This window comes from Amphiura filiformis, chromosome 5, assembly GCF_039555335.1.
Source record: "Amphiura filiformis chromosome 5, Afil_fr2py, whole genome shotgun sequence".
In the NCBI taxonomy this organism is placed as follows: Eukaryota; Metazoa; Echinodermata; class Ophiuroidea; order Amphilepidida; family Amphiuridae; genus Amphiura; species Amphiura filiformis.
This window is the reverse complement of record NC_092632.1, coordinates 5,540,722-5,564,532: the sequence shown is the minus strand read 5'-3', so window position 1 is coordinate 5,564,532 and position 23,811 is coordinate 5,540,722. Positions and strand designations below refer to the sequence as shown.

The 23,811-nt window shown below is 37.7% G+C and overlaps 1 protein-coding gene across 3 annotated transcripts; it reads left to right on the top strand.

The window, feature by feature from the left end:
* Positions 1–309: 309 nt before the first annotated feature.
* Positions 310–23,811, top strand: LOC140152527 (sodium- and chloride-dependent glycine transporter 1-like). Of its 3 annotated transcripts, none has more exons than XM_072174881.1 (14): positions 310–510; positions 1,068–1,257; positions 6,452–6,686; positions 6,978–7,109; positions 8,154–8,382; positions 8,783–8,915; positions 10,542–10,676; positions 15,049–15,152; positions 15,446–15,570; positions 16,393–16,505; positions 17,206–17,346; positions 18,292–18,391; positions 20,210–20,484; positions 23,213–23,811. In XM_072174881.1, exons 2-14 carry the CDS (start codon positions 1,213–1,215, stop codon positions 23,576–23,578), a joined length of 2,133 nt encoding a protein of 710 aa, XP_072030982.1. In that variant the 5' UTR covers positions 310–510; positions 1,068–1,212; the 3' UTR covers positions 23,579–23,811. The 3 variants fall into 3 exon arrangements, with proteins under 3 accessions (XP_072030982.1, XP_072030984.1, XP_072030983.1); XM_072174883.1 differs by lacking the exon at positions 310–510 and adding an exon at positions 671–719; XM_072174882.1 differs by lacking the exon at positions 310–510 and adding an exon at positions 761–839.

Here is a 23,811-nt window from a genome sequence, read left to right as displayed (position 1 = left end):
GCATTTATAAATAGAAAGATTACTGCTATTTAAATTGGACCTGGGCACCCGGCCCAAGGTCCCGACCTGGTTTTTGACATTTTCATTTTTATAATGGTGAATTCCGCGATGAATATTCAAAAATGGTTTTAATTCTTATGCTGACATGCCAGTCATTATGCAGTCCTTTACCTGAACTCTCATAATATACTCACAATACAATCTAACTAAATAAAAATGCATTCATGCATGGACAAGGAAAAGAACGTTCCTTTCTTTTTGTGCTGTGGCTGTCAAAATTGTAACCGTAATAATTCGTCACAAGCATGACGATTGTACCAAAGAATTTCCCATGCATATATATTTGCTCATGCATGAATTCAGCTGAATTTTAAATACCGCTAGTGACTGTTTGAATAGAGAGTTCGCCGTTGCCGAAATAAAATCTCTTATATATCGTCATCCCGGTGGATTGTTATAAAGTTTGTCGTTGTTGTATGAATTTATTTTACAATTTGCTTTGTGTTACAGGTAAGTATGGTTTGGTCATGATAAGAAAACTTATTTAACGAAAACCAGAGAAGATCATGAAATGATAACATGACAGGTTATCGATTATCTGCTGCAATAATATACCTTTTAAAATTACATACAGGATCGATTACATGTAGCTCCATACACTGACTTTGCATTTGCTCTCAAACCTTTTCTGTTATTTATATAATCGGAGTGCAGTACAGGTATATGCATTTTATTGTTAATAACAATTTTATTGGTATTGGTATTATTTTATGACAAACACCTGAATACTGTACACATGCTGCCATTACCATGATGGGAGGTATTTCAAAGTTTTAATGGTAAGTATGTAGATGTCTAGACTCGCTACGTCGTTACTCTTAACGTGTTGTTTAACATGACAAAAGTTCTTTTCAGTATGGTTGTCTCCAAATATATGGTTTTATTGTTATCCTAAGTTAGTGACAAATATTGCGTGGAGTTGTTAGATGTATTAACGATGATGCGTTGAATACGATGTAAGTCCCCGGGATATGTTCAACGTATAAATACTTTCCATATTTGTACAGGGATTATAGCTTACTTCCACTGGTAACACTGAATTTACATTTTGAGTGTGGTGGTTCCACGGGATCGCAATGGAGGTTTGGATGTAAAGTTACACTTTTCCGAAGTTTTTTTCAACGCTGATTCATAATATCTACTCTACGCAAGATGTCTCAATACCAATCCCAATCCTCGTTTTCTAGTGTTTTTACGGTAAGTTTTTTTCTTTCTGATACAACAGGTATTACAGTCATTGGGCCTATTATATAGGTAAAGGTCCCGTAGGATTACTTTGAAAACGTCTATGCCTATATATTATTGATGCCAGGAAGTATTATATTATTGATGATACCAGACCTGGATGATACCTTTAAATTGACGTAATGGACTCCAATTACCATGCTATATCGATATGCACTAAAATGCAATTCAATTTGGTTTAACGGTTCTCATTGAACTAAGGGTCAATACAGCTTTCAAGAACATGCAGCTCTATTATCTGAGACGAAACCAGCATGTATGTTCTTGTTTGAGACTCAAACCAGAGTAGATTTATATGTACCCGGCTCCTCCCTTACTAAAACTTTGCTGTTCGCTGCCCGGGGTTCGCTGATTGTGGGGTGACAAATAAGCAGCCCGCGTTTCAGTGCCCCCCTCCCAAAAATAAACCTTAAAACCTGTTGAAAATAATTTCACTTTTTACTTCCACAATATAAATTAAGCTCATACTATAATGTTGAATCACCGCATGCCCTTGTTTATTCAAGCGGTCAATATTTGCATGTCAAAGTATTTTCAGGATTTAATTTAATACACAATATAAATTTCTCATATGAAATGGTCAAGAGAAGACAAAAATTAATTACTGCAGTCACAAATTGCTGAATAACGCATCTGTTTTGAAGGTTAATTTTTGAATTGAACGGAATATTATAATATGCCTATACTTTATACTTGATAATCCTGCATGTTATTGCGTTGACTAAATCTTTTAGGGTAGTTGGTCGAAGCAGCAAAAAATAATCGATTTTCATTATCATAAATATATTATTCAAAAATAACACTTTGATGTTTTGCAAAAGTTTATTCTAAAATAAATCATATACTTTGAAAACTTTTGCTTGATTTATTGTTGTTAATGAGTTATGTAGCCTACATTTTACAAAAGTGTTGTTTTTGTTTTTGTTTTTTTGTTTTTTTGACGAGTTGTCAGGCATAAGCCTTTATTATACATATTACGAAAACCACATAGTATACATATTTAAATAATTAAATCACACATTTTCAGAACACACAGATTATTGCATTACACTATATAAAATATACAAGTATAAGAAATTAAGTTGAACAATTAGATATATTGCGAATTTTGAGTTCATTATCAAACAAAAAGAGAAGATTGGGGTGGTTACCATATCTATATTTGCTAATACAAAGCTTGGCAATTACAATTACATAGTTGACAAACAGGTTGTCTTTGCTGTGTGAACCATGTTCACCAAACATGACATTTTTAACATTGAGAGAGATGTTATGTTGGATATTCAAAGATATCACTGTTTTGACTTTATCCCAAATGGGATTGATTTTTTTACAATAGTAAAAGAAATGATCAACATGATCAATAACATTACAGGTTTCACACATATTAGAATTTTCTTTGCCCATTTTATACAACATTGTTTTTGTGGGGTATATGTTGTGAAGAATCTTCCAATTAAGAGAAATCAGACGAGCTTCTTTAGTGCATTGGGGGACATTATTCCAAATAGAATTCCAGTTAAAATGATATCTGGGGAATTTGATCGCCCAGAATTTGTAACACGTTGGGGTTGTATACATCGACCTGATTTTAATTTCTTTAAAATCTTTAGCGAAGCATTTTGAATAGGAATTTTATTAAACAAGATGTCAGAGCGTTCTTCACAAGGCTTAGGATGAGTTTTCCAATCTTTAGGAAGAGCATTATGAACAACAAAGTAATCAATGAAGACCCTTGGATTTTGAGGGATACGACGCTGAATATCTTGAACAGAAAACATAGACCCTTGATTGTCAAAGAGATCGTTAACTCTTATGAAGCCTGCTCTGATCCAGTCATGCATAAAAAGTGATTTACTGTTAAGTTGAATAGCATTGTTGTTCCATATTATTTCAGTACCAGGCATATCAATATCCTGTTTGTAAACAACCGGTTTTGTGTTAAACCAATATTTGATTACAGATGAGTAAAACTTGGGTAACTTATCAATGATATTGACACAATCAATGCCCATGGTTTTAATAGAGCAGTTACATTTAAAAGGTCTGTATTAAGCCCAATCTTAGACACATGATATAAAGCAATATTTTTCCACACAGCAACCTCATTATTGACGAGTTTCTTTATCCAAGACAACGTCAATGATTCAAAAAAGATGTTACATGAAACATTTTTATTCCTCCCATATCAAAGTCAGAAATGATTGTTCTGCGTTTTACCGCTTCAGCTCTATTCCAAACAAATTTTATAAACATGTTGTTGATTTTTGTCACCACTTTGTCTGGAATAATAATCGTGGAAGCAATATATGTGAGCTGTGATGCTAAAAGAGACTTGACAATTAAGTTTCTACCAATCATTGATAATCCTCTCATTTGCCATGCACGGATAGAACTCTCGATTTTTTCATTTTTCATCCCAGTTACAATTGAGTTTTTCAAGAGGAACGTTTGGGCTAAAGGTAATACCAAGGATTTTAATAGTATTATCTGGAGAAAGCTTCCAATTAACATTACCAATTTTAAAATCGTTGTTTTTGAGAGAACCAATCCAGATGGCGTCACATTTATTGTAATTCAAACAGAGACCAGATAGAAGCGCAAATTTATCAAGAATGACTAGAGTATTTTGGAGTGCCTCAGCAGAATTGACAAAATTGTTGTATCATCAGCAAAGGCTGAAATTTTGACTTCGTTGCGACCATATCCTTCTATAGGAAGTTTTATACCTTTAATAGATTTGGATTGGCGAATTTTACATGATAACAGTTCCACACTTAGAACAAAGAGCAATGATGCAATCGGGCATCCCTGTCTTACACCGCGTTCGACTTCAAAGAATTTAGAGATATGCCCATTGTTTATGATACAATTTGATGTGTTTTAAAATGACAGAAATCCATTTTATAAATGATTCATCGAAATTGAACTTTCTTAAAGCATACAAGATAAATTCACGTTCAATTGTGTCGAACGCTTTTTATAATCAACACATAACATAATACCAGGAATGTCATTATCATCAACATAACGTAAAACATCTTCGATTAAACGAATGTTATTATGAATACTACGACCTTTTACAAATCCATTTTGATCATTGTTGACCAGTCCCTTAAGCACTTTTTGCAATCGAGCAGCAAGAGACTTTGTTACAATCTTGTAATCGATGTTAAGAAGTGTAATTGGACGCCAATTATCGAGCCTATCACGAGGCAATCCTTTGCTTCAGCCCTCTTTACAACATAACGCAAGAACCATTGGAAAAAAAAAAATATATTTGAATTCTTCTACGCACTTGCTATAAAACGATCAATGCAATTTTTGCCAAAGCTCACTATATACCATTCGCAAGATGCTCAGAACTACCAAATCGTAACAGTTTAAAATAGTTGCTAACCTTAACTATTCTTAATGTTCAATCACTTGTTTGCCTGGCAAATATTCATTTTCCATTTCAATATACCTTAAAAGATTATACAAATATACATTTGCAGAGACTCTATATTAATATTCAACTTTACATGCATAAAGATGCGCAGTGCCATTTCCATGTCCTTGCATAAGATTTGAATAAAAAACATGCACGGTTTACCATGTTTACAACTATTTTTGAAATAGTCTGAAAGGACGAAATAATTAACATTTCGAGATGACATATAAATTATTTAAAATACAATAGAGAATCCTTGAATAATTACGGTTTTACACCGAGGTTGACTTTTTCGTTATTTTCCAAACCATTGCGCAATGGAAAGTCAACATCTACTGCCGAAACAATCAGAATATTATTAAAAACGTGTACACATTTTATTTAGTCAATATAAAAATGTTACTCTATTGTAATTATTTAATAAGCCATTTGATTGTGGACTTTTCTTTAAAACCAAAAACCAAAAATTTATGAAGCGCGAAAAAATACCACGATTGCAGGAACAATAGGTGACGTGTTAGTTGATAATTGTCCATGAAATCGTATGATTTGTCACTCGATGTGAATTTGATATGAGACAATAGAGTAAGTAGTCTCATGAACTGTTTACAATAATAATTTTTTTTAAATAACAAAAAACTTCCTCATACCAATGCAATCAATAGAAAAATACTCTAAAGTTAGGTAACATAATTTTTTTTGGTTCTTGTCCGGAGGATGTTCACGAATGAATGAGGGATGAAGGGTTTGTTTCTTCAATGTTTGATATTAGCATACTATTATTAGTACTACAATGTGGTCCAAAAAGAATTGTACCCAATTTAAAAGGTTAATTTCTCGGAGTTTTTTTTTTTTATTATTCTCTGTACTTGGGACTGATGGGGGAAAAAGACTCACGACAGAGATGTAAGCCACGAAAAACTCCTGTGAAATGCACGGAAATGCCCCGAAAAAGAGCCAAACCAAAACAACCAAAAAGGAAGAGAATTCCTGAAATCTCTAATATCAGGGAAAGAAAACAACCCCAAACCCACCCACCCACCCCAACACAAACAAGACAAAACAGGGGACACAAAAACACACACTCAAACCAAACAAAAACAACAATCACAACACAACACACTAAACAAACAAACAAAAACAAAAAAGGATGGTGCAATAATCTAGCCTAAAAAGCGATAACCATGATAACAAAGAAAAGCAAAATATAAAGGAGAAAACAAATTAAGAGGCTTCAAGATCAAGGCTCCATTTTTTAAAATGCTTATTAAGCTTTCCCTTACTTTCAGCAATTTGATAATCTGTGTCTAATTTCTCGGAGTTGAGAACAGCTATACAATGTTGTTACATATTCAACATATATATGTGTCAATGTTGTTAATGAGCGAATATGACTTGATATTTGAAAACTGTAGGTCCGATTTGCTTCAAATAACAGGCATATTGATCAGCGTATTTTGCCCTACTGAAAATCTGTTTAAAACGGGCTCAAAGCATTTACTAGCTTCCAGAAAATGCTTTATTTCAAAATGTTTCCACAGTCATGATAGTGACAGGCCTATTGAAATCTGGGTTCAACAGCTAGGTAACTAGGGACGCAACGATGATTTTGTATAATAAAAATTGAATTGTATATTGGTGTCAATCACAATTTTGCAAGTGTAACAAAATATCAAATTTTCTAATCAAATGTACAACTTATAATTACTTTAGATAAGTCAAGACCATGGAAGTCGTAAGGCAAGTACTGTTCCATCATTCGTCGACACTATGCCAGAGAAGAACCCGTCCAAGAAATCCTCTGAAAGCGGTGATAATAAAGGCGACGAGAACGAAGAACGTGGAAATTGGGGAAACAAAATCGATTTCATTCTCTCATCTGTTGGATATGCCGTAGGACTTGGAAATGTCTGGCGATTTCCTTACTTGTGCTATAAAAATGGAGGAGGTAATTTTGCAAGCTTATTTTTTGTTGTGAAGAGTATCAGTAAATGTCGTCGTTTTCTTGTTCCGGTTACTTGTAATATAAAGATTAATAAATAAAAAACGCCTTTTTGAAACGAGCTCATTCTGTCATTTTGGAAACATGGTGTGTCTATCATTCGTCAAAAAGGAAAAGTCACACTTATGAAAATGTCATTTTTTTAAAAACTGGTCATGGTGTATGTGTCAAGTGAGGTCTCAAAATACGAAGAACAAACTGGAAAGAAGAAAAATAACGTTATTTCTTTATTTACAGGTGCATTTCTGGTGCCATACATAATCATGTTGTTTGCTGCTGGTTTACCGCTGTTTGGGCTCGAACTTGGCTTTGGTCAGTATGTAAGCAAGGGCTGTGTTGGTGTATGGGATCTTGCGCCGTTATTCAGAGGTAAGACGTGTGTTTTTATGCGGGGTATATTAGCCCTAACGGCCTAAGGGCTTTTTGGCGACGGGAAGGGAAAGAAGGAAGGAATAAAGAGAGAAAAGAAAGAAAGAAGTTGTTTGCTCTGGGTGGGATTCGAACCCGAGACCCCTCGCATGCCAAGCACAAGGTCGGCGACACCTTGCCACGGGTCTTGGGCTTCGCTGGCCAGCGAAACCGTGCCTATATATCACTTAGGCGATTGCGTCATCACACCACGTGGGATGTACGCACGAACAGCGCATATATCAAGTAGTATTTTGTAGTACACGGTACGGTTAGGGTTAGGGTAGGCGTGCGATTGCAGCAGCAAGGCTCCTCCATTTTGTTGTTTTTTGCGTGTGACGTTTAACATGGCTAATGTAATTTCTTTTCATTTTAAAGCGGGTTTTAGCAGATAAACGGTCAAAAACTATATTTTGAGAATTTAATGCAAATCAAGGGAAATAAGCATAAATGGTCAAAATTTTGAATATGGTGCACATTTTTGGAATCACCATGTGACTTTGAAAGGACATTTCTCTTGATGTGGATGTCACAGAGCACTCAAACCATGACATTCTGAAGAACAGAAATGCACCTGTTCTCAAATTGGATGTTACTTTCCGCTAAAGTTGCATCTGTTTTGGTTTTTATGTTGCTAGCTGATTATTAATATTTAATATTCAAATTTCATTTTCAAATGTTTGCATTTTGATTATTATGAAGTGCCTTTTCTAGATGTACCGGTAATTGTGACAAATATATAAAACATTATGTTTTCTATGCGTGTTGTACGTGTACGATATATGTGTATATATTGTACTGCAAAACGGTGTAATGTCAGTTTGAATGCAACACAATCGTGGCAGTAAAGTGGCTTTACCAGTTTTCGATTTATCTTTGATAGTCTTTTAAAACGTTTCACGCAATTCACGTCAACGCATATGAATATCGTCATTGTAACAAAATTATCTTGTCTGAATATCAAATACTATAATAGCCATGATTGGATTGACACTTTTCTTGCAGGTCTTGGGTGGACCATGGTCATAGTGTCTGGAATAGTGGTCATTTACTATAATATGATAATCGCTTACACTCTCTTCTACTTCTTCGCTTCCTTCAACAAAGTTGTGCCATGGAGTTCCTGTGATAACAATTGGAATACCGAGTTTTGTGAAGTCAGCAAAAGGAACTTAAGTGTGGTTTATAATGCATCGGAATCCAATTCTACAAGACCTGCGGAAGAATTCTGGCTGTAAGATAGCTTTTCGTTTGTCCCACAGCAGATTCCGTTACCCTTTTCGCATGATACAACCAAAAAGATCGAATCATAATAATTATACATATCGCAAAGAAAAAAGGCACAAAAACATATCAGATCAAGCATTTAATGATGATTCTTCTCATAAACATGATCGGGACAATATCAATAATCGAGTAGTACCCTTCATCATTTAAGTCTAATGGGTCAGACAAAAAGCAGTGTCATTTTTTAACAGAAGAATAATCACGGAATATGAAGAAAATGACATTGACAACAATAGGAAAAATGGGGATGAGGCTGTCGATGGGGTCTTTGAGAAAGAATCCCCCTCCATAAAAGCAAATCCATCGCTTTATGAACTAACTTATTAAACACATTTGTCTCATTGCAGGAACTACGCATTAGGTCGTAGTGAAGGTCTACATGATATGGGTCCAATACGATGGCAATTATTCTTATGTCTACTGTTTGCTTGGATTATTGTGTTCTTATGTCTAATCAAGGGTGTGCAATCAGTGGGAAAGGTAATAACCACTCATCGAATACTAGTAACTCAATTTTAATCAATTTTAACAAAAGACAGTAACAAAACAATGAACTGGCGATGTGAATAATATACTAATATCAAATAATACGGTAACGATATTCAGTAATTAATAATGATTATGATGTTGATGATGATGATAATGATAATGATGACGACGATCGTGATGGTGATGATGACGATGGTGATGGTGATAGACACCGTAGAGTCCACAGGTCGAAAACAGAGGATGATTTAAGGAACCCCCATCATGCACTGTAAAAGTGTTATCACTAGAGTTTCAACTGCCACTTTACTTTTCAAATCCCATTGAACTCTGTGCAAAAGATGTTGTTTTAGAATTGCCCGTGTGTCATTATTACTTGGTCGATTTCAGATTTTAAGTGATGTATGCATGAAGGATAATTCACACCTTCTGTAGATAACATAAAATGTGAAATCGACCAACTTTTTGAAGGTGTTTTTATTGTAAATATATCTGTCCAAATTCAAATTTAACCATGCATGTGTGTATGCAGTGGGCGGGCAGTGGTGTCATGTTCACTCACACAGCTGTGCTAACCGCAAGACTTGCTGGGAAGTGCTTAAATCATCCTCTGGGTCGAAAACAACTCTGAATGAATGTAAGATATTTTAATAGAGTTTGGTATAAAAGGAGACACAGGATATGGATGGGCAGACGTATTATGAAATCGTTGTATTGGATATGATTATAGTCTAGGTGCCTTCAAAGATATGTACGTGCATTTTGTGTTTGTGTAGTGAATGTGCTACCAATTATTCGGCTGATAAAACGAAGAAGATTTAGAGAACGTCAAAGTATGTGTATAATCTTCCTCAAAAAGGGAATATATTCTTCTGTCGACTTGCTGAAGTCTGATTTATGAAACAACACGTCTTATGTAAGTGGAAACAGGGTGGATGAGAGCATGTTTCCTGATGAATGGTGAAGTAGCACAGTTTTGAAAATTGTCATCTGTGCAAGGATCTTGTACGTAAAGGATATTATATTACGCTAGTCTAGTCTGCACTGTACAAGTTTGAGTCATGATATACATCAGTCGTCCAGAACATTGAGTGCAACAGAGTTTTATAATCAACAAGAACATGAAGAATAAGAAGACTGCCGGATAAGTAAGGAGTGTAAATAGTTTGTAATCCATTGATTGTATACATTCATGGTTTGACCATGATGCTTATAATGCAAGAACATTGTCCAATCATATTATACTTTTCATCACAGATTCAAATACATTTTACGAGAGTTGTGTTTTGTTGTATTCTTGGGTTAAAAGTGTTGTTGGCCTAGGGTCGTTGCGATCCGTAACAATAGTTTTAAAATTATGAGTATCTGCCTTTGCCACTTCCATTGAATGGTATTGGAAAGCTGAATATTTCATTTAGGTGTACCATGGTGTTGATAACAACTGCGCCACTCTAAAAACGTCTAGTAAGGACAGGCTGCAGATGACTTGTCTTGATTTCACCGTTAGTTATTGTCACATGACATGCATGAACTATACACAATTTATAAATAAATTCATTGAATTCATGTACGTTTATCTCACTTGACTACAACTTCGATTTCTTATCTTCTTTTTTGCAGGTTGTGTACTTCACTGCTACATTCCCATATATCGTTTTATTTATTTTACTTATTCGAGGAGTTACGTTACCAGGCGCAGGAAGCGGGATCTATTTTTACATTGTGCCTAGATTTGATCGATTAGGGAACGCAACAGTAAGTGATTATTACACTACGTTTATATGTTTTGGTATCGTATTAGTTGAAGACAACAGGTTATTGTTGATTGATGAAAACTATTTTAACAAGTTCATTTTCCCTTGACTCTTTTAGTATATTTCATTTCAGCGTAATAGAATCTGTAAGCTTCTGTGTCTCTAATTAGAATCATTTGTATGAGTTTTGTCAGCACTACTTAAATTGTTCAAACCCTGTCATTGATTGTTACCAATCCTGGTCATCTATCCTTGTTGTTTGTGTGTTACCATTGGTTACCAATCCTGCTTGTGTGTTTACCAATCCAATCCTGCTTTTGTTGTTTACCAATCCTTGTCATGCTTGTACATACCAATCATTGTACAGATCCTTGTATCCTGTCACCCTTCATCCGCCATCCTGCTGTGTTCCTTCAATCCTTGCATGCTCGCCCTCCATCCTTCCATGCTCGCCCTCCATCCTTCAACACCCTCCATCCATCCAACATGTCTAGGGTCTATTGTCATGTAATATGTGTGTGCGTTGTGCATGCTTGCATCCTACTTGCATGTTTGATGCGGCGAATGTCACAAAGCCTGCACACACTACAAAGGTGCAAAAGCTAGCATTCTCTCCGATGAATGCAGTACGTGGTTTTATGTCGACTGTATTCATATAAGTGAAGCAGTGTTAGCATACTTTGCCAGATCAGATAGCTTCAGATCTCCTATAGGAGCGCACAAACTGTGGCTTTCCTAACGTTTCAGCTTACCTATTTGACTCTACCACCTTAGACAATAGCTTGCCTGATGTCTTTAAAAACACTATAGATGAGCTTATCAACTACCAGCAGCAGCTCTTCTGAACCAGGGTCCCCGAATGCCCAGTCTTCGCCAACAAAGCCAACCATACATAACAACAGCAAACCTAATAACAGAACTACCAGTCTTCGATCACTTACCATAAACTTTCAAAGCATATCTAGTAAGAAGGAAGAGCTATGGAGTTTAATTGAGGCTATGAAACCTGATGTAATATCCGGCTGTGAAACCTGGCTTAAACCAACTACGTATGGGGAAATCCTTCCTCCAGACTATAAGCTATACCGTAAAGACCGGCACGATGGGTACGGCGGTGTTCTCCTTGCTCTTCATCCAAGCCTGAGCAGCTACCGTATCAACTTGAAACCAATCCCGATGCTGAATTTGTGGCTGCAAAATCATGAATGGAAAAGAGAAATCTCTGGTCATCGGCGCCTTATATCGGCCAACCAACAACAACCAAGACTACGTGGACTCTCTCAACAAGACCATTGAAGACGCTGCAATCTGGATTAGTGGTGATATCAACCTGCCTGACATCGACTCGATTACTGACCAAGTGATCGGCCATCAGTTTCCAAAAAGCCTCAACGAGTCCTTCCTGCAGTCACTGTCACGTACTGGATTTGAACAGCCCGTAGACGTTCCTACAAGAAATGACAACACTCTTGACATTGTGATTACCAACCGGCCCTCCTTGGTCAACCGATGCGAAGGCATGCCAGGACTGAGCGACTACGACATTGTTTATGTGGACTTGAATATTCAAGCTAGTCCAAACCAGTCAAGCGCAAGATATACCTCTTGAAACGTGCTGACCTTGACAGTATCCTCGCTGCTACAAAAACCTGTGCAGAGAGCTTCGTCTCAAGACACTCCACCTCTACTCCAATTGAAATACTTGCTGCTGAAGTTGAAGATCAGCTTAAGAAGATCATTAATGAGTATGTGCCATCAAAACTCACATATAAGGACAATAAGGACAGAGACTGGTGCCGCATCTGGAGACTTAAGAAGGAAGCTCAAACAACATGCCGGCAAGCCTATGAGCCAATATCTCACCAACATCATATGCAGTGAACCAAGTGGAAACAAACGTCTTGGTACGCTTATTAAATCTAAGCGCTGCGACCACACAGGAACTGCTCCGCTTAAAGACGGCAACATCATCCACACAGCGATCCAAAGACAAAAGCAAGCATCCTGAACCACCATTTTGCATCTGTATTCACTGATGACAAGTCAACCACCCTGCCAGACCTTGGACCTGGTCCCCATCCACCAATGGAAAGAATTACTGTCAGCATTCCAGGTGTCATCAAGCTTCTCCAGAACTTGAAACCACACAAGGCCACAGGTGCAGATGGAATTCCGGCAAGACGTCTCAGGGAAACGGCGGTGGAAATTGCTCCTGCGATCACTCTACTATTCCAAGCTTCGTTGGATCATGGCACAGTACCAGCTTCTTGGAAGAGGGCATCCGTCGTTCCGATCTTCAAGAATGGGAACCGATCCTTAGCTGCCAACTACAGACCTATATCACTGACATCCATCCTGTGTAAGCTCTGTGAACAAATTCTCCATCATGCTATGATTGGGCACCTTTCCAAACACCAAATCCTGACGGATCGATGCACAACATGGCTTTAGGAAGAATAGATCGTGCGAAACCCAGCTGATCCTCACTATCCAAGACCTGGTAAAAGGCATTGACTAGAAAGGCTAGACTGACCTGATCCTGCTGGATTTCGCCAAAGCTTTCGATAAGGTGTCTCCACAAGATCAAGCATTACGGAAACCATGACATCACGCTTCGCTGGGTGCAAGACTTCCTCAGCAACAGGACCCAGAAAGTGTTTGTAGACGGCCAAAGCAGCAGCCTTCATTAACAATCTTCCAGCCAGCAACTCTGTTACCCGCCTCTTTGCAGATGACTGTCCTGTACAGATGTATTTCAACCCTTCAAGACACAAAACTTCTCCAGGATAATTTAGACGCCTTGCAGGAATGGGAACGCACTTGGTTAATGCAATTCCACCCATCCAAGTGTCAGGTAATCCACGTCACCAACAAAAGGAAGCTTATCACCATCCACGACGTAACCCTGTCCTCTGCAAAGTACCTGGGTCTGAACATCGACAGCAAACTCAACTTCAACACACATGTCGACATTATCACCAAGAAAGCCAATGGAACCCGTGCCTTCCTTGGACACAGCTTCAATCGCCGCAGCAGGAAAAGCAAAGAGGCTACATACAACACCTATGTGAGACCCATTGTAGAGTACGCTGCAGTGGCCCGGGGCAGTGGCCTGGGACCCCCACACCCAGCGCAACATCAAGAAGGTGGAACAAGTCCAAAGAAGTAGTGCGCGATTCGTCACCAGCAATTATGATCGTAGGACCAGCGTCACATCACTTCTTACTGATCTCAAATGGCCGTCACTTCAATCTAGACGTCGCCAGACTCTCCATGCTGTACAGAATAAGGTACAAATTGGTCGACATCAACTGGGAGCATTACCTGACCAGAGGCAACATCTAACACCAGAGGACATGCTTCCAGATTCTGGACACCATTCTGCAGCTCCCAGACTTACTTGGCATCCTTCTTCCCACACACAAGCAGGGAATGGAACGCCCTTACGATGGACCCAGGAGACGTCACCTCGCTCGATGCCTTTAAGGCAGCATTGAGCGAAGTCTGCATGTAACCAGCTGGCAGCCTTCTTTTTATCGCACTTCACCATTGTATATATTTTGCACCTGATTCTATCTGTTGCCATATTCGTCATAGCAGGTACACACAACTGCAGTGCAAAACTATTCAGTTGCTGAAGCACACACTTTTCAAGAAGAAGAAGAAGTTATATACATCTGCAAATGTCACAATATCCAGGGCCTGACAATAGTGATTTAAATGCAGTCAATATGAGGGATTAAGTATTACTTGATCCAATAATTGTTGAGATTATTCAAGAAAATGATTACAGGTCGATAATCTGTAGGGTCATTAGTCAAAAAATTGAATAACATAAACCCTTACTATAACCATAACCCTAAACTTCACCCTATCCCTAACCTTCCACTTAAGCCCTAACCCACCAACCTTATCCTAACAATTTACCCCAACCCTAACCTAACCATATTCCTAATACTAACCATAATTCTAACCCTAACCTTATTCCTAACCCTTGTCCTAACTTAAAATGTTCTGAACTCTGCCCTTTAACCCTTTTCGAACTATTGACCCTTCCAACAAATAGGCTGTCCCCAATAAAATTGAGGCAACAAGTTACTTACAGCAAGTTCAACAAAATACTTTTTGAGTGTGGATAACTTGATTTGAAATGGTCACTAATAAAACAATAGAATTTGCTTTGCTTTTTCACCAAGTCTAATTTTAATTTAAAAATACACTAGCGGGAAACCCTCGCTTCGGAGCCTTAATTTTATAGACATTGAAACAAACACCCATATAACTTTTCCGAAGATTTGAAAGTTCGTATTTTAAGAAACATCTGTGTGAAACGCTTTTAAGAGATTATCATTGTATATCGTTTTATATACTAGGTATGGAAGGATGCAGCGGTGCAAATTTTCTATTCTCTCGGTTCTGCCTGGGGTGGTCTACATACGTTGGCCAGCTACAATAAATTTCATAACAACTTTCATCGGTAAAGTGAAATTATTCTTGACAACTCGTATACAAATTTCTAAAAATGGGAAAGGTGGCAACAATGTTATTGTCAATATTGAGCGCAGTATGCCATAATCAACGTAGCTCTGTCTACGATGTTTTTATTTCAATGGAATGTAGAAACACGTGGGGTGTGTGCGAGTGTGCCTGTAGCGGCGAGATGTGGGTCGTGGTTGTTGGGTGGGTAGGGGTGTGTATGTGCGAACGTAATTAGTTGAAAACACGGACCATTGAATTTACATGAAAACTATATATTTGTATTGTTTCTAGAGACGCGATCATGGTTGCTCTGATTAATTGTGGGACGAGTGTCTTTGCTGGTTTCGTGATATTTTCCGTCATTGGCTTCATGTCTCACGATTCCGGAATACCTATAGAAGATGTAGCAGCTGGAGGTAGGGAACTATCATATGGCTATAATGCAGATATGTCAGACCGATACATCGATAAGTCCGACACGTCAATATGGTTAAGGGTGGGGGGATTAGTATGGCATTTTCCGAATGACTATTGTGTAATAGCGTAAAATAATACCAAGTTGGGGTCATTCCTAAAAGACCCATTCAGTGATCCCAGCGCAAGTGTACAAAAATTAAAATTGATATAAATTGCTTAAAAGTGAAGGATAAATCATTCAAATTGTCAATTGGTATTTTTGAAATTCAAAATTTGACAAAAAAACAAAGAACAGCAGTATTGACGAAGTTAAAGCCCCATTCAAATACATGTAGCTAATTTAGATACTGTCAGTATCTAAATTACAGATTCATGCAAATGCCTTATTTTGTCCTAAATACGTGGCTTTCGGCTGAACCACTGGCAGGCTATGTTAGCACATCTATGACAATGACAAAGGTACCAAAATCTGATTTTTTACGATCGTCCGGATGAACAAATCACTGAATGGGCCTTTCAAATATTTCAAGTAAAATATAAAAATCATGGGCCTTCACCAATCCCATTACCTTCGAGGTTCGATGGTCGGCCTTATCGCGGTATAACAATAATAATAACAATAACAATAACAACAACAACAACAACAACAACAATAACAATAATAATAATAACAATAACAATATCTATAATGGGCATTTATTAAGCCAACAAAACAAAAGGTCTCTAGCCGCTGCTCAAGTTTTGCATGTGTATAATTATTTGCTTTGCTATCTTCAGTAGATGACGAGAATTAATACTCTTCTTGGTTGATTACTCTGCAGGATCTGGGTTAGCGTTTGTAGTCTATCCCGAAGCCATTGCTAGGATGCCGGGCTCCGTATTCTGGGCATTATTGTTCTTTTTTATGCTGTTAACCCTTGGTCTTGATAGTATGGTAAGTGTGTGATGACTTCACGTTTCCTCAATAGAGTCAAAATTAATGTTCATGATTACCATAATTACTATGACGACTGACTTTCTTCTTAAATTGAAAAATCAAGACGTTGAATGAAGAAATGGCTAGACTTTTATGTATACTGTAAACTTACACAGTACACTGGTATAGTCCAGTTTGCTGAATCAGTAAGGCTGATTAGGGTTCTCCCATCCTTGAATGTTGTATAAAGTGCATCTTGGGCCATAGTGGTCAGCAACTTCCTGTAAGGCGCAATGATCTTATGTAATTGCGCTATAAATGCGTGGTTTCTTTTAATACATAATGTAGCATTGAAAGCTGTATGTGCATAGTACGCAAAGGCACCAGTGTCGGGAAGAAATGCATGTTTGCTTCATAACACTTGCTTTAGAATGTAATTTTCCTTGATGATTGAAAAGACGGCCATTTGCAAAATATAATATACATAAACATTGGGTCTATGAGCAGAATGTGTACAGCCTATGAACATGATGATGACTTTTTATTATATCAAGGATTATAGCTGCATTAGAAGCAATTACATTAATATGACAGCCTTTACAATATTGGTACCAGACATAGATGTTAACCCAACAATCGGGATTTTGCCCGTTCTATGTTAGTCATTCGTCAGCATACCAATTTCTCCCGCTCATTTGCTCTGTATCGTTTTATTTAGTTTGTTACTTTAGAAACAGTGGTGACTGCAATAGTAGATGAATTGAAACCTTGGTACCCAAATATTTACGACAAAAAGACGCATATTACCGGCATTAGTTGTGTCATCTTCTTCATCCTGGGTTGGCCTATGACAACGAATGTGAGTAAATAGTATTTAGTTTTTAATTTAGTGACTCAATCATGTTTTATCGTTGTTCATCACCTTTTAAGAACAACACGTTGTCTGCGTATACGCTACTATAAAAGTGTGATTTCATCACCTACATTGTATTAACAACGGTTGGCTCCTGTTCAAAGGTATAGGAAGAGTTGCTGAATCTAATATTAACTAGTAGTCCCAATCTTTATAACTTTAAGGGATTTGTATTTGACATATCGTCATACCTATGTAAATTTGACATCTGAAGTCAAAACTTTCATGTAGTAAATAATTTAAAGTGACAAAACCTTCCATGTAACAGAAAGCATGCCCAGGCATACGGCTACCATACCATGCTTTATAGTAACACATCAAAATCGACAATATCCCATTGAACTCTATTGAATCAATTTGACCTTGACAAATTGATGTGTTACCTGGATAAGAAAGCACTCAAGATGGTTCAAACTATTCTTTTTCTGGTTTCTTTCAACAAGACAAATAATTTGAGACCAGTTTCATCAAAGTCAGAGCAAAATTGGACATATAACGTCACAATGTTACTCTTTTGCCCATAACTCCATAGATATGTCAAAGTATACTTTCTGAATCCTTATTACCAGAGGATTACGATGGTGTGAGTTTTGAACAGGTCTGAGTAATTTTGAACTTGACCCTCTGTTCAAAGTTCAATGACCTTTTCCTACTGTTAAAAGACCTCCATAGCCTAAATTATTTAGCACTATAAATCATCTGCCAAATAATGACAACTTTAACATGATTTGCACGACTGTAGTGCATACAAATTGAAATCAATTGTACTAATGACGAAGATAAAATGCTATTTGTGAAAATGAAATCTTTTCTTACTGTATTCTGCAAACAGCTCGAATTTTTTTTATCGTTTGTATGAATTTTGTTTCTCTGTTTCTGTATTATATCCAGGGCGGTTTCTATATGCTGACTTTAATGGATGAATATTCAGCCGGTTTCTCACTCATTCTTGTAGCAATGGCAGAAGCTCTTATTATATCATATGTGTACGGTATGTATTTGTTTGATTGTTAAAAATATTGGTAATATATAATTTGGACTTTTACCTTTTAAAGCATCTCTATTTAGGGATAGATTAATCTTATGCAAAATGTGGGATATAGACAGGTGTGTAGCTATCCAGCGTGCCCATCGGGAAAATAGTATAAATAAGTATGTTATTAATCATGATGAACGCATTCAGTTGAACTCGAAATTATACTGATGTTTATCACAATAAAAGTATTCAATAAATGATCATAAAAAAGTTTACATAATTAGTAACAGTAAACGTAAAGTATTATACGTACTCGTATGTTATTGAATGCAACATATCTTGGTATAATTATAATCAGGGCTCACCTACTGATCAATTCTGATATTTGGATCTTCCAGTTTATTGATTACGAAAGCGCGAGTAAAATAAAGCTTGGGAAGCTAGCAAACAGAGGGATATACGGTGACTGAAAAGATCAGATGCGAAAATATATCAATTGGACAGGGACGTAGTCTAGACGAAAATAATTGCAGTTGCATCATATAATACATATACCGGTTGTTTGCTTAAAAAATTACCTTTTTCAGAGTCTTCATTGAGCAGCGACGTAGCTTGCGACACCATCACGGCGTCTTCATTCAGCGTAGTGATGTTTTGTTTAATCCTCCGGTCACATGACCACCCGATGGGTGGTCAAGTGTCAGCAGATCATTGTAGATGGCGGGCAGGTCGTATCCGGCGTCCCTGTTTAGCGTGGGTCTATACCGGTTGTTGTTTTTTAGATACATGTCTTCGAGCTTCCAAATAAGGCTTTATTGTGACGATGTGCGCACATAGCGAGCAAAAATATTGTATTTTATAATTTTACACTATTTTCGCCTATGATCAGGATAAAAAAAGGGCTTTATAGTTATATTGTGCGCGCGCAGCGCTCAAAAAATTGTATTTTGCACTACTTTGCACTATTCCTTTGCCCTCCAGATTTTCTCTTTCGTTTTTTGTCAGAGGGGCACTTGTTTCTTTCATTTTTGTCAGGGGGAACTCTGCCCCCTGCCACCTCGCTGGCTACGCTACTGCAATTGTACACAAATGAATACGAATCAGTATGCTTAAATGCAAAGTAAGCACAAGGGGCAAGTTGACTACGTACAGTCTTGTAAAAAGGAGCCCCATGCGGCATATTTGTTAGAAATCGGGATTGAAAATGTAAAACACGAAGGCACGAAGAAGACATTTGAAAAAGGTGTGCTCTATTTTGTGCTCAATTGAGCGTGGAGAAGTTGGCTCGAGATTAGAGATTAGAGATTAGACATTCGCAATTGAATATTTCAATACGTTGAATATAAAGTTTTTTAATTCCTTATTTTGATGAATTTCGACCTAAAAACAACTCTTATGTATCGTTCAAGTCTTCTACATTTTTTGACACTATTTTTGGACATCCGAAAATTTTGGCCAAAATATTCAAAATTCCGAATCTTCGTCATCTGGCCAAATTTCGATACATAAAAGTGGTTATTAGGTTGAAAGTTCAAAAATTTTGAAATTTTTGGGCCAAAATTTTTGAAAGTCCAAAAACGGTCTCAAAAGACTCCAGTACCCTTGATCGATGCAGAAAAACGATTAAAAGTGTAATATTCAACGTAATAACGAATGTCTAATCTCTAATCTCGAGCCAACTTCGCCGTGCCCTCAAGTGTGTGCTCTATCTCAATTGTGCAAACGTTGTCATTCCAGAGAGGAAAAGAGATCTACTCTCACTTTCATTCTCACTGGTCATTGAGAACCCAATTAATGTTTTTTTCTTGCAATTTTTTATCCACTACATTTCAGGCGTCGACAGATACATGCAAGATATGATGGTGATGCTGAAATTCAAAATGAACATTTATTGGAAGATTTGTTGGATGGCTATATCACCAGGCATTATCTTTTTTGTGTTCATCTTCTTCGGTGTGGGTTACAAAGGACTGACATTGGATGATTACAAGTATCCACCATGGGCAGAATTCTTGGGATGGGGTATGGTCATTGCAGCTTTACTACCCGTTCCTGGGTATATGATATACTTCTTGTATTACAAAGCTCACGGTACCACGTGGAAAGAGGTGAGTTTATTAAAGCAGTGTACCCCGGGTGTATCCTATGTATACTCTCAAAAATGGGGATTCTGTTATCTGTCCGCTAATATGTAGGGGAAAGAGGGCGAACACCGTTACTCAAAGGTTTGCAACCCGGGTTTGCAAGTGCCACATAAATCAATCAACGGGAAAGCTGAAGCAGGACCGGATTTACCTTTTTGGGGACCCTGGGCCAGGCCAAAATTTAGAGGCCCAAACTCACCGTGAGGAATTCATATAGCCAAATTTGGTTTACGTATACGATCGACAGTGACGGCGGAAGCATTATAATTAAGATGGAGACGAGAATATTTTGTTACGATCTTACAAGGACATTTTTCCGCGCAAAACAAATTTCAGACAATTTTAGCCCAATATGAAGGTGCATTTTGCTATATAAAGAGCCAGTTCGCGCGAAGCACGCAAAATATTGCAATTTTATCCAAAACATGGTGTTTTTAGGCTAAAAAGAAAGATGCACAGAAACATTTGGGGGCCCCTTGGCCCGGGCCCATCTGGCCCAATGGTAAATCCGGCCCTGAGCTGAAGATGTTGTCAGAAAGTCCTAGCAAAGAGCTAACTTCAAACAAAGCACATCTTCACTCAGTGTGACGTAATAGCAAACGTAAAACCCAAGAGGTCCCTCCATATATTCCAGAAAAATACAGCACTAATTGTTTGGAATTAAAAGCAATATTATCTTGTTTTGCCATATGAAACATGATTTGAAAAATGATCAATTACCGAGGCTGGATGAGAGGCTAAAAAGTTTGCTTTTATAAATAATTATGCAGATTTGTCGGGGCAGGTGGCACTCCTTTGGTCCCCTAGATCCACCTCTGTTATTTGGTTCGTTTTGTGTGAAATATGAAGCATTTTGTATACTATACTGCAAAATCATTACAATAAACAACTCCAAATTGTTATTTTTTACACGTGAAACAAAACTTCAATTCCCGAAGAATGAAAAGGCGTATATATTTTGGATTTCGCCGACGCCAAACTAAATAATGCATGTATATCACTGTGGATAATATTATTACGTATACTCCTCAACAAAAGTTTGGAAAGTTTTTTTAAGCATCTATATCTCAGATTATTTGTGACATGTTCATATCGTGTTTCATATTAATGGATAGCTACGTTATTTCCCTTTACAATGACACCCCATTCATGCCATTTGTCACAATCACCTTTTTCACGGCTGAGTACATGTCTTGTGAATGTAGTGGGTTCTCAGAATGTGCCAAATTGACCATTATTCTGTGCTCAAACAACACTAGTCACTAACCTCAATAGCAGGTGGAAAAACCATACGCTACGCAGCCACAACAGCCAGGGACCTCCTCCTCATGCTGCTCACCGAACCTGGTCACCGTTGCTGTGAAATGGCATTCCATTCTTCAACCAGGATTCGTCGCAGGTCATTACATGGTGTCATTGGCTACCCTGGCCATGCTGGCACGCACAGCACGACCAAACTGGTCTCACAAGTGTTCAATCGAGGTGAGGTCTGGGCTGATTATGCTGATGGCAGGCCATTCTATTCTCTCTACTCCCATATTCTGTAGGTAGTCGTTGACTTGTAGGAGCGAGCGTTGTCATCTTGGAGGATTACATTAGGGCTCAGATTGTGGCCCTATGGGATTGCAGCTTGCTGCACAGAATAACGGTCAATTTGGCGCATTCGGTTTGAGACCCCACTGCATTCACAAGACGTGTACTCAGGCGTGAAAAATGTGATTGTTTCAAATGTGGTGTCATTGTAAAGGGGAATCAAGTAGCTAACTATTGATATGCAACACGGTATCAGGGGCGGATTTAGGGGGGGGGGGCGCAGCCGGCGCGCGCCCCCTCTATTTTTTGCCTAGCAAAGGGCGCCGGCCCAACTTAAAATACAAAAAATGAAAGAAATTTAAAAAAATGAACAAATTCGGCCATGAGCAGCAAACAATGGGCCAATACCGTTGAGTTTTCGAGGGGGTAACCCCCTTAACACCATTTTTTCGTCGTTGACCAAAAGGCGCCCCCTCTATCAAAAATTCCTGGATCCGCCCCTGGGTATGAACATGTTGCAAAATAATCTGAGAAAAAACTTTCCAAACTTTTATATTATGACGTGTTTAAAATCCGTTGAAGATACCACAAATAGCATATCAATTTGTAAGCGCTCTTTAGCAAAGTCATAGTTCATGAATGAATGTGCTTGGATAGGTCATTTTCAACAGATTTACCACATTGATCTTGCTATAAACATTGAATTGCGTTATTTGTTGACCTAATGAAAAAAAAAGTGTTTTTAGGGGGAAGTGTTAGCTTTCGTTCGATATAAAAAAAATCAGATTGGATGAAGGGAACACTTGAGGTTTTGAAAAAAAACAATCACAAATTTCTATTTTCCACTAGATCTCACACAGCTCTTATGATGCTATGCACTCAATCGTGTAGTATAAACACAGACTGTGTAGAGGCTAGACTCGCTGTGCTTGGAAAATACATGTACTCGGGTGTATCGAGGTGAAAACTGTGCGTAGATGCATTTATAAGAGAATCGTTTTGTAGCCAAACCTTTTCATATGAATGGAACTATAACATCGTTAAAATCTTATACATCACAGAAAATAATATTTATATAAAATTGAGTTTATAGTTTTAAACGCTAATTAAACCTGTTTCATTTATTAAAATTTCCATCTATATTTCGTTTTCCGCAAAGCGTTTTTTCTATTCTCTGGAAGCAACGGACTCGTGGGGCCCGGCTCTCAATAAACATCGGGCTGAAGCTAACTACCCTCTTCTACCAGACCAACCTAAATCAGGCTTGGCATCAAGTGGCTTCAACAAACCCAGTCCCGTCAAGAAACAATGGCAACCACCGCCCAAGACGATGTCAAACGGAACCACCAACCCGGCGTATGAGGCTAATGGCGATAACGGAATGAGAAATGGATTTAGTAAAAGAAATGGCAGCTATGGGTCTTACAAAAAAGAACCTATCGTATTAGGAAATAAGTTGGACTCCGTTAAATGGTCACGTGATAAAGACGTGCCTCTACCTTACAATTTTGAAACGTCGATATAACTTATCCCTGATGTGTTGTGTATATAATTACGATGGATTCAAGTGTATTTATTATCTCGTTGTAATATAGCTTTTGTAATTGTAGTTCTTTCTTCAGATCTTCTGGCAATAATTTTTTAATTAACGTATACCTCTATCGTATCCATTCAATTTTGCAATCTGAACACTCAAAATAATATAATATGCATGGACTTGGAAAAGACACCATGGGCATAGGGCAATGAGTAAGGAGT

What these genes read in the sequence shown, in the direction of transcription:
- LOC140152527 (XM_072174881.1), top strand. Translation starts at nt 1,213, where the DNA reads ATGTCTCAATACCAATCCCAATCCTCGTTTTCTAGTGTTTTTACG. An exon ending in CGTTTTCTAGTGTTTTTACG is followed by an intron (nt 1,258 to 6,451) that starts GTAAGTTTTTTT and finishes TAATTACTTTAG; the next exon opens with ATAAGTCAAGACCATGGAAG. An exon ending in AGAAGATGTAGCAGCTGGAG is followed by an intron (nt 15,571 to 16,392) that starts GTAGGGAACTAT and finishes ATTACTCTGCAG; the next exon opens with GATCTGGGTTAGCGTTTGTA.